At 39.6% G+C, this 11,734-nt stretch overlaps 1 protein-coding gene across 1 annotated transcript; it reads right to left on the bottom strand.

The window, feature by feature from the left end:
* Nucleotides 1–8,074: 8,074 nt before the first annotated feature.
* On the bottom strand, nucleotides 8,075–11,495 carry LOC122057204. Its single transcript, XM_042619229.1, has 2 exons — nucleotides 10,931–11,495; nucleotides 8,075–9,836 (listed from the first exon to the last, which is right to left on the bottom strand). The coding sequence occupies exon 2, from the start codon at nucleotides 9,794–9,796 to the stop codon at nucleotides 8,741–8,743; it is 1,056 nt and encodes a 351-aa protein (XP_042475163.1). The 5' UTR covers nucleotides 9,797–9,836; nucleotides 10,931–11,495; the 3' UTR covers nucleotides 8,075–8,740.
* Between the last annotated feature and the right edge of the window lie 239 nt (nucleotides 11,496–11,734).

Raw genomic sequence — 11,734 nt, 5'->3', positions numbered from 1 at the left:
TTGATTTTCTCACTCCATTCTGGCCACATTTTTCGGAGCTTCTGTTTTACTAGCTTTTCCCCAGGGTAAGTCGAAAATCGATGCTACACGATGTTGGGGTCAATACCAGACATATCTTCATAAGACCAAGCAAAGACCTTGGAGAATTCCATCAAAAGACTAATCATCTATTCTGCTTCTTCGTCGTCAAGGGTAATGCCAATTTTTACCACTCGAAGGCATTGGTCGGTTCCTAAATTAATAACCCAAGTATCCTCACGGATGGGTTAGGCATTCTTTGGTTTGCATTGTTTTGTTAATTCTTGTTATTTATCAAGATCATCATCGAAAAAAGGAGGCAAGTCATACTCCAAATCAGAAACTTCATTCATGAAAGAAGGAGTAACAGACTTGACATACAAGGACTCTAGACTCTTCTCAAGAGGGGAGATTGACACAGAATCACAAACAACGAACTCGACTACAAACTCGATAACTGGCTTGACGCTTTCACTAGGGATAATCAAGCTGGTTGACTCAAAAGCATGAGCAAACTTGAAGTTTTTCCCAATGCTTGTCCAGTTCAGAAGTGGTTTAGTGGCTTGATAAATGAGAAGGTGTGGCAAAGGGCCTTCTTTTCCTTCTGAGAAAGTTGCTACTATTTCTTTAGTGGCATAAATGTTCCTCTGGATAGGTGCCAGCTTCTGCATGAATACCAGCTGATTAATCTCGTGCTCTCAGAAGTCAAACTTTCTGAGGGGTGAAGATTAATGGAGACTGCTCAATCCTTTTTCTATGAAATCCATCCTTTCGAGCCTATTGAGGGATGCCATCCCAGTACCTCGGTCGTATCTTTGACCACCTTTATGAGCCTTCCTATTACAATTGGTTCGGGCCCAGTACATACAAACCATCATCCTCTGTGCTCTCCTTTGTTTTGCATACGTGCTTCTTCCTCTAAAAGGATGGGGCTTGAGCTCATGCAACTCTCGGGCTCTTAGCTCTTATAGGAGGGAGCAAATGAAGCCTTTCAAATCAATGGGAAGTGACAGACACTAGGTGAGCCTTAGCTTCTTCTACTATTATTTTTTCAAGAGGACTCGAGGACTTGGCAATTCCATAGATTGGATCAATGTTGTAGGATCACTAGAGGAAAACTCAGTCTCAATCAATGCAATTTTTGCTATCCCATTGATGCAACTGTCTTGGTCACCTTCTTTGACTAGCATTTTCTGTTGTTCCACTTCATGAGTCACCCAATCGAACTCGTCTTGGAAGAAAATTTCAAGTCCTGGTTGCATCTTAGTGGCAGTTTCATCAAACCACGGCTCCACATTTTCACAAAAGGAAAAATCCTCTCCTTCTTTCATAAAGTACCCATTAAGAGTAGGGTAGTAAGTGACGGAGATCTTCCTAGTCATCCTTAGCACTTTCTACCCATTGACAGTTGGGGGAGTGTACCCGAGACCATTCTTCCCTTTCTTCACTACCAAACTAGGTTGCTTTGGAACTCCTTGATGATATTTCCCTAGCTCCATGCCAGGAAAGTACTGCATATTCTTCATCATTTGATTCACTGACGGACCGAATTTTCTCCTTTGGAGCTTCTTTGGCAATGGCTGCGCAATTGGTGTCTAATTCAAAACCGCTCAGTTGCACCTCTTGGTCTTGTTCTTCCCCAATTTCAATATTGGCCAAAGTATTAACCACTTCAGGATCTCCGGCCACTAAGACCACCTTCCCTTCATGAATGAAATTCATTTTTTTATGGAGACTAGAGGACACCACTTTTGCCGGATGCAACCAAGGCCTTCCCAAGAGTATGTTAAAAGCTGTCGGTATATCAATGACTTGGAAATCAACATCAAACTTTACCGGGCCAATCTTTATAGCAAGGGTAATGATGCCAAGGATCTTCCTCTTCGTATTATCGTATGCCCTTATGGTTTGGGTGGTTGGCCTCATTTCTTCCAAGTTGATGCCGATACTCTTTGTTGATCTCAATGGTAGTACATTCAAAGCGGACCCCGTTGTCAACAAGAACCTGGAGAACCACTTTGTCAAGGCATTCAACTGTAATGTGGAGAGCCCGATTGTGTTGGGTTTCCTTAGGAAGCTCAGAATTCGAGAACATCAGGGACTACACTGCATATGTTGCTCCTACTATATGTGCGAGGGCCTCAGCCATCAGCTAGCTCCTTTTTGCAAATGATTGCTTGTTGTTCTATATGAAGTGCGACTATAGGAAATTTGATATTTGAAGAATTGTCTCACAATTCTTGCAAAGAAATTGGACAAGCAACAAATCTCAAGAAATCCTCCATGTTTTTAAGTCCTAATACATAATATCAGTTTAAGTTTTCTAGAATACTTAATGTTGCGGTAAAAATTGACTGGATGATTTTCCTTGCAAGACTTGGTACTCCATATTAGACCTGCACAGAAGAGCCAACAAAGGAGAGCCGGGCTGACCCGACGAGGGACCCTCCAATGCCTAAATTAGATTTTTTCAATAATAGATACTCAAAAGAGTTTATTATGAAAATGATCAATCCCCTTTTTGGGGGCTAAAACCTTGATATTTATAGACAGTGAATGAAGAGAGACGGTTGAGAAGAGTCCTATTTTGGCAAATAGTTAACTCTTGTTAGGATAACTCTTGGAAGAGTCCCATTAGGTAACTGTTACCTTATTTGGTAGGATCTTTTAGCGATAGGATTTGCTGAGCTAGCGATAACATCTGCTGAGCTGGCAATGAGTGATCCTTAGGATTGTCCCCGCAATCATTGGGATCAGATTATACTCCTTAGGGAGGCGATCCAAGGGTTGGCTTGGCCAAGGATGAGCCAAGGGGTCAGCTCAGCCAAGGATGACTCAAGGGGTTGGGTTTCCCAGGGTGACCTGGATGGCTGGCTCGGCCAAGGATGAGCCAAGGAGTCAAGTTCCCAAGGATGATCTGGATGGTCGGCTCGGCCAAGGATGACCCAATGGGTCAAGTTTCCCAGGGATAACCTGGATGGTCGGCTCGACCAAAGATAACCCAATGGGTCAAGTTTCCCACAGATGACCTGGATGGTTGACCTAGCCAAGGATGGTGCAAGGGGTCGGGTTCCCCAGGAATGACCTGAATGGTCGGCTCGGCTAAGGATGAGCCAAGGGGTCGGCTCAACTAAGGATGACCTAAGGGGTTAGCTCGGCCAAGGGATGACCCAAGGGAGTGGCATCTTGACCCTCATCACTTAACACTAAGGATAAGATGACGAGGGAATAGTGGGTTTGTAGATACCTCATTTTCTCACCCCTGGAGATCACTCTAATGATGATGAGTATCCCTCAAAGCCGAGAATTCTCTTATTTATTGACTAAGAAAGTCACCCACACCCCTTGCTTGTCCATATTTCATCCAAAAAATTACCAAAATACCCCTACCACGACAAATAATAAGAAAATTGGTATAGGTTCGCCTAGTTTGGAAATGAAATGGTCGTAATAGCAAAAGTCTAAGGCACACCGTTTGACAACGTTCTGTTTTTTCCGTTTTCGCGTTTTCTTGTTCCCAAAAATAAAGAAACAACCTAAAAAGCATTTGATAAAGTTGTTCTGTTTCACCCGTTTCTAGAAACATAAATCTAAATTTATGCCTATTTACAATTATAGAAACGACTTTGACGAAACAAGTCTAGCTGTTGTGCTCGATAAATCTCTCAACTATTTAAACCTAAAAGGAGGCAACCAAACCCTCTCTCCCTTTTGGGCATTTGATGATACTATTGGGTTTTTTAATGGGCATTATGTCTACAAAAAAAGTTTCAAGAAACAAGTTTATCAAACACAAAAAAAAAACCGACTTATTTCGTCAAAGTCGTTTCTAGAATTGTAAATAGGCATAAATTTTGATCTATGTTTCTAGAAACGGGTGAAATGGAACAACTTTATCAAACGCTATTTAGTATGTTTTTTTGTTTTTGGGAACAATAAAATGCAAAAACGAAAAGTTGTCAAACGATGCCTTAACTTTCTTGGAAAACAATTGAATTTTTAATAGTTAGAAGAGCGGAGAGAGTTATGGAAGGATATCGTAGTTTCTAATTGCTCAAATCACTTTCTGAAATAGAATGCTCCCTCTCATTCCCGAGGCATTGATCTGTTCAACATAGCTATTCAAGGTCGCTTCGAATAGAGCCTCTCCGCTACTCCGATAAAAAATGAGATCCCGAATCTCTACGTTCTTGTTTAATATGGATACCCGGTGGGGAAACTCTACATAATTGGGTTTCCAAGCTCTAAGTGAGGTGGAGAAAGAAAGCGCCATCACCCTTGTACTTGGGTCACCAAATTCAAACCTAAGGCTTTCTCCCTGAGCCTAGAGTGGTCTCCTACATATCTGATCAAGGTTCTCTCAGTATATAAGTATCTTACTCTCCTTTACTTCGATTATTTATTTGTAGCTCAACTTCTTCTCTTTTGATTGGAATACAATAGTGGTGTGTGCGATCCTACCACTATAGGTAGATGTTATACACAACCCCATGCATATGATCTTACCTTTCTAGGTAAAATTGTTTCAGGAGTCAGCTCCTCTCCTATGCAGTGATTTCCCAAGTCTTGCCCATAGCTACCTAGGCGATCGCCACATGTCCAGCTCACGATCCAACAATGCCCAATGCCTCTTTCTCCAAACTTCTGTCGTGCCTCATTCTCCGTGCCTTGTTGGATGTTGTTGGATCATTGCTTAGACAAATGGCAATCGCCCAGGTAGCTATGGGTTGACTGGGTGATCACTGCTAAGGAGAGGAGCCGAATCTATTGTTTTGTGTGTGATCTCATCTTGATAGATGTTGGTTGTTCACCTCTCCATCAGGTTTTTTTTTTCTTTTTTCTTTTTTTTGTTAGAAAAATAAAATATTATTATAAAATTAGAATGGGTTTAACAAACTACCGATGTCCATAATTAGTGTTTTCCTACTCATTGCTTCTACCGCTAGCTTCTTAAGCAATAATATAAAGTTGTTGTTTTGCTTAATACATAACATGGGTTCTTGCTCAAAATTCTTAGTAGTTAGAAGTAGGGGAATTGAGGTCGGCCATCTGTGAACGCTGTTACTTTCCCAAAAATATTGGACTTTCCTGATATTGGTCCGGATTTCATCTATCTCCCATCCCGCTCCAATGGCCTTTATCCATCCGTATAAAAGACCTCAAGCTGCTGCCTCCATTCCATTTCCAGTTGACATATAGTTAGCTTGGAATAAGTGTGGTAAGTACCATTTGTAATAATCGCCAGAGCCCATCTCGCTAATTGTTTTAAGGGTTACAAACCCCTGTACAACATAGGATCATTTTTTTTTTTTGTAAAGGGGATAGGGCCGAAAGAGGCATCGCTTAGTTCCATTCCTAGATTGTATTCTTCGTTGTCCTCTACATTATATTGAAATGAAGTCCAAAGTTCTACCTGTTTGAGGATGGAATGAGGATTGGGTGTTTGTTGTTGAAAGTGAACCTGATTCCAATGATGCCAAATATAATAGCAGGTTAAAATGAATAAAATAAAAAAGTGAGTCAACAAATTCCTGGGGACAGCGTGGAAGAATTAGACTACATAGAAGAATAATTAAAATTTTCAGTTCTTAGGCCATGGGGTCCAGCCGCCCAAATCCTTCATGAGAACTCACAAGGAAAAGATGACAGGAATTCTCACTCAAATTGTGGCACAAACCACAGATGGGGTCCATGTCAACCCATCTACTCAAAATGTCTTTTGTAGGAATGCCATTGTGAGCAATTCTCCAAAAGAAAACCTTAAACTTGGGATGGATTTTCAATTTCCACAAAAAAAGGCCACCATTGTTAGCAAGGGAACAAGCAAGAACACCTGTTTGAGCATTCACCGCTATTAGTAAACAAACATTTTTTTAAAAATATGGCCGCTTTCTTAGTAGATAGAGTGCCATCCTTAGAGAGGTGACACCACCACCAATCACCGGCTATTGGAAATGGGAATTTGTAAAATACAATTTGTGACATGAGGGGGAAGGACATGATTCAAAAGATGAGAGTTCCAAACATTGTTTTGAATAAAGTTGCTTACCTTAGTGGAATTTCAGATGAAGTAGGGGAAACATAAGTATTAATCTCATATAATCGAGGATAGGAAAGTGACCAAGGATCTGACCAGAAAAAAGATTTATTCCCATTTCCAATTCTTTTTGTAACCAATTTTTTAATAAGTGTTGTTTGCATTATATCGTCAATGTCTTAGCACCGTCATTCATCTATTATGGTAGTTGTTAATTTACATGTATATGTCATGTTGTGTGTTTTTCTATCCATGTTCCCCAACCCTAGTGACATATGCATCCATGTTCCCCAATCCTTGTCTCGATTTTGTCATGTTCCCGTTTTGATCATGTGCTCATGAATGACTAGCATGATCCTGCTCTCTATGACGGATGAAGATTCTTCGAGTAGCTCTCTCATGATATGTTGCTCACACATGATAACGTAGAACCCATGCACCCGTTCACGTCCTTTATGCATCATGTCTAGACCTAAGCTTGCTATATGTATTCCTTGAGGGAATTGACCTGATGGACCACCGGTTTTTTTTTTTCCTGTGCAGGAGTATCTCATTTAGGATTACCCAAATGGATTTTCAGCTTATTTCCCAAACGGAGACAGGCAGGATAACAAAACTCAGACAAGAGTACATTAGACTTGGTAAACTATTTTTTCTGGGTGCTCAGTTTTCTAGAACTGCAAGGTTGATTTTTCTATTTCACCCAGTTTTATCCCATTTCCTGTGTGGAGGCATCCCATGTGAGATGTCCAGATTGGACTGTCGAGACACTTCCCTGATGGCATCCAATATAATAGGAAAACTCAAACAATAATATAAAGGTAAGAGTAACATTAAACTTGGTCTGCTAGCTTTTCTGGCTGATCATCAAGGTTGAAGAATGTCTTCTAGATATTGTAAGGTATTACGGTTCTCCAATAACTGAACTCCCAGAATCAGAAGGTGTGATAATCTGGAAGGTTCTCCAATAACTGAACTCCCAGAATCAGAAGGTGTGATAATCTAGGGAAAGGTTCTGTTTCGTCATTCTTGGTTAAAACTGATAATTTGTTATATTGAATCCCAATTTTCAATAATTTGAAGCACCAAAAACTCTTTGAGGAAGGGAATAACCTTATTCCTTCAGAGCTTTTCCTAGGTTTTCATTCTGTTTGATTGAGGTCTCTTATTCAGTTTAAATACAAAAGAAACTTTTACTTTTCAGAAGACAGCAAGGGGGAAAAGGGCCATATCCTGGTTGAAGGAGAAAAAGAGTCACAGAGGAGTGTTTTTCAGTTGTTCCTGACCTTCAGCTAAGTTCACAATTGAGATTGTCCAAGTTCAGCTCTGGACCCAAATACCTAGGAAGAGGTGGGTTTTGTAAGCTCAATTAGCCTAATAAAAAGGCATAGTAAATGTTAGAAAAGGTAACTAAGGCTACATATTCCATACAACAACAACAACAACAACAACAACCAAAGCCTCATCCCAACTTAATGGGAGGTTCCAAGCAACGACGAACACAAGGGTCTTGTGGCTTTTTATTTGATGTGTATTTTGTGGAGATTTGAATCTTCTCCAAATAGTTGCTAGTCCAGCTCCCCCACCCCTCCCTCCCCCCAGAAAAATTTTGGCGTGGTGTTCCAGCGGACCTTTCCTACATTCGTTTCAGCTATCAATTAATTACCAACAAAGACTACAGTCTATACAGACACATTGTCAAGGATAAAAGCAATATACTCAAGTATTTCTCTCACCTAGCCCTGACCAAGAGCAAAACCTAGATCCAGAAAGGGAGTTTCATCTTTGTTGAAGCTTGAGAAGTATCTTTTGCAGTGTCAATTGATACTATGGAGCAAAGATTAAACAGTTGCAGCCATTTCTATTATAAATGTAATTTTTACACCTTTTTGTGATACTTCGATAAATGTAATGTTTCACAGAACATAACAGTAGGATTACAATTTTATGTTTGTCTGGCAGTATCTCGCGACTTATTTAGTTGCATTCATCTTTGAAAGAGAAAGTAAAAATATATAATTACAGTAACAGGCTAAATATATTTTCTCTTGATATAACCACCAAAAACTTGCCATATGTTGCAGGTCACAAAACTTCTACAGATGTTTATATGATCTAATAGATCTAATCTCAGCAGTTAAAGAAGGGAAAAGGAAAAACAATCACATCCTTTCTGATGAACAGAATGCCTAGCAACTAATGCTAGCAAGATGGCCCACACCAAATGCCAGGGCAGGCTAAAAAAATAGGATCAAGTTTCTCTACACTATCCACAACCACTCCCATCGGTACCACTGCATTAGGGAGGTATTTTTCAACTTCCGCAATAGGAGGTGGAGTGTAATAATGATGACCCAAGAGTTCAATCACATGGTTTCATCACCAATGGAGAAGAGATTTCTCTACTCCACGGGTGAAGGAAAACATAGTCCAAAAAATTATAAAGGAAATAAAAAAGAAGGCATACCTTCAGATCAGAGTTCATCTCCCCAGGCAACAGAGAACTTTGTAATTCATGGAATTACAAATGAAATTTTCATTTTCCCATTCCATGTATGCAAACCTCTGAGTATCTGCTTTTTCAATGTTCTCACTTTACAACCGCTGTTCATCCATTGGTCAGTAATCAGCGTATGATCCAGTAAGACTTTTTGCAAGGGAGAAGTTACATGTCTGAACCCCTTATCAACTCATGTGGGATTCAAACCAGTCAAAGATCCGCTCAGATGGGAAACTAGTCATCTCGTGGTACGCAAATGCGAGATTCAGTTCCTCTTCAATGTGATGGTCCATTTCAGGCTTATCTGGTAAAAGAGTTCCCATCTCCCCAAGAGCTTCTTCCCATTTTGTTGCACGTCCATCTTTCTTCATATATCCATTCTGATCAATGAAACCCTTTTTACGGAACAGCTCAAACAAATTTATAGAGACAGTCTGGTCAAGACCTGGGATTTTGTCAGCCAAGAAATTTGGGTACAAAGGGAACTCCATACATTTAATTTCTGCAACATCAATGCCTTTCTTTCTTAAGCCTTCCAAATTTCCATTGATTACCCGTGACCTTGCACGATCTTTAGGCATGTGCACAAAAAGGGTAGGAGGATAGTCATCAGGTATATCCGTTCCATAAAATAGTGCTTCTGCTATCATAATTGCAATACTATTGAATCTCATATCAGTGGCCAGCACCGAAACAAAATTCCCACCAGATGAGGCTCCGAGAGCCACAAGAGGAAGCTTTTCAAGCTTGTTTTTGGCAACCCACCATTTGATAATCTCTTTGACAACTAGTCTTTCTTCCCCTCTACCAAGTGACCAGCATTCCCCTGCACTTGAAATGGTTATGACAGCAAATTTCCGAGCAAGAGCATGAAGAACAATAAGCCTTTCCTCAGGCAGACCAACACAATTTGGGCAGTTCGGACATCTATCCCAAAAATTAACAGCTCTACCATTGCATCCATGAGCCAGAAACAGAACAGCTTTGGGTGAATCAGGTATCTGCCATATCACTTCAGTTCCATTCCTGAACTCTACAGTAGGGTAGAATTGAACAGATGATTGAAATCTATTCCATTTTGGATTTGAAAGATAAAATGAAGAACTGACTTGCTCTCTTTTGTTACTTAGAAATAATCCTGAGGCTGCAAGGATTGTAATGAATGATATGATCAGAACTGCCACAGGACGGTTTTGCACTCCAAGCCATTGCTTTGCTAATTTTTTTGCAAGCTTCATCATTACCTTATCAAATCTGTAAATCGATTTGTCTGACTAGTTTCTGCCAATTCAAACAGAATTTCCAGTTAGAAAGTATAAGTCATTTGTTTGATAAAAGATCAATTTTACCACCACAAAACATGAGAAGATATGTGGCAATAAAAGTTTCCCGTAGTCCCTAGGTTACCAATATGGGTAATGTCGGGTTTGTTTAGTGAAAATACAAACACTAGCTTGATTAGTACAAGTTAATTTATAGTAACACAAAAATCTTACTTCCAAATATTTTCAACGCAATTACCCTAATGGTATTTGGGTGTCTACTTCTAGATTCTTAGAATATTTACCCTTTGGTTATAAATCTTCAATAGAAACTCTAGAACAATTCCAGTAAATAAGGATAGTTTCTCTGGTTCGGCAATATATCAAATAAAAAGAAATGGACTGGAAAAAGGAAAATAAATTTGGTTATCGCGGAAGTAGCAACTAAAATGGCCATAGACAAAGTGGTGAGAAATGACATGCAAAGTCTTGGTTTTGTCCTAAATATGACCTTGGATAGAGCCTATCGAAGGGCAAGGATCCATGTCGCCAACCCCATATAGGTAAGATTCTAACTTGTTGGGTTGTGCCTCTTTACTCTTACTCTCATCTTTCTACTCTCACCCTTCTTCTTTCATCTCTCATCTTTGCATCTCTTTCGTTTGGACGTTTTTTAATCCTATCATGTTTTGTTTGCATCCATGTAGCCGTCCCATTAAGTTGGGATTAAGGTTGGGATTGTTATTGCGGTAGTAGCAACTTCCCAAAATACAAAAACATGCAACATACAAAAGAAACGAAAATTTCAGAATCAAATTTATCATGTTCTTTGGGCTCAGTCATTCACCCACAAAAAAAATAAAAAATAAAATATCGGGTTCGGACTCTGCCAATTTCTCAATTAGGGCAGTTTCCGCAACCCACAAGGTGGACAAGAAAATGCAAAAATTGGAATAGCGTAATTTGAATTAAAACTTCAAAATACCACACCAATTTCGGTAATTCGTTAGAGATCTGTTCATGTAATAAGCATTCCAATCTTGACCAACTTATCGAAACAAGAGTTTCTGAACTTAGATAGAGATCTGAACTTCTGAACTTCGAGAAACTTACCTGGAACGAAAAATGAAACTGATCCAGAGATGTCGAAATCCTCGCAGCAAAACCGAAGTGTGATGCAGGCGAATAAATGTTAGAAAGAAACTTCAAATCTGCTTCTGTTGTTCCTTTTTGGCTTCCTCTGCTATTTAGTATAGTCAGTTTCACAACTAAGAAGAAAGTACAGAAATTGACAGCAAGAAATCATTCTCATTTAGAAGAAATTGTCAGATCTCTTCCATTGTATTGGATGAAAATGTCAACATGAGCTGTGAATCTCTTCTTCTTCTTTTTTGGTGCGACTCCTCACACGATTACTGAAACATGAATACCAAGAAAGGTTTAAGAGAAAGATCGGCCGGATCGCACCTTTCCGGTGCTTCCAAAGTTCTTCAATAAAGTAGAGGAGAAAAGAGGTACGATCAAAAAACCCGAAATCGGGATCCAGAACTTTTTTTTTTTTTTGGTCTTTTTGTTTACAGCAATCCATCCAACAGAAAGAGGCTGGGAAGTCAGTACAACGCTCAAAAGCTCTCTAGAGCCATCCGAATCGCCCTTAGATTGGATGGAAATACCCTTGATTTTACGTTTAAAGTTATTTTTTTTTATCATTTTACTCTTTGTTCATATCAATATATTGGTATGGTATCGGTCAAGAATCATGATGTCTCAAGGATAATACTAATCTGATCCAACTGATTCTATCTAATCTAATCTAATCCAATTCAAGTACTCAAACCATGATCTAGAGTCCAGATTGCTCCCTCAAAACTAATCAAGTCAATCAGTCCCAACAAGCCCATCTCCACCTTCTCCGAA

The sequence above is a fragment of the Macadamia integrifolia genome, chromosome 12 (assembly GCF_013358625.1).
Source record: "Macadamia integrifolia cultivar HAES 741 chromosome 12, SCU_Mint_v3, whole genome shotgun sequence".
NCBI classification, from domain to species: domain Eukaryota; kingdom Viridiplantae; phylum Streptophyta; class Magnoliopsida; order Proteales; family Proteaceae; genus Macadamia; species Macadamia integrifolia.
Note: the sequence above shows the minus strand (reverse complement) of the source record. Positions and strands in the feature narration are given on the sequence as shown.

Coding starts and splice junctions, on each gene's coding strand:
- LOC122057204 (XM_042619229.1), bottom strand. CDS start 9,796: ATGATGAAGCTTGCAAAAAAATTAGCAAAGCAATGGCTTGGAGTGCAA.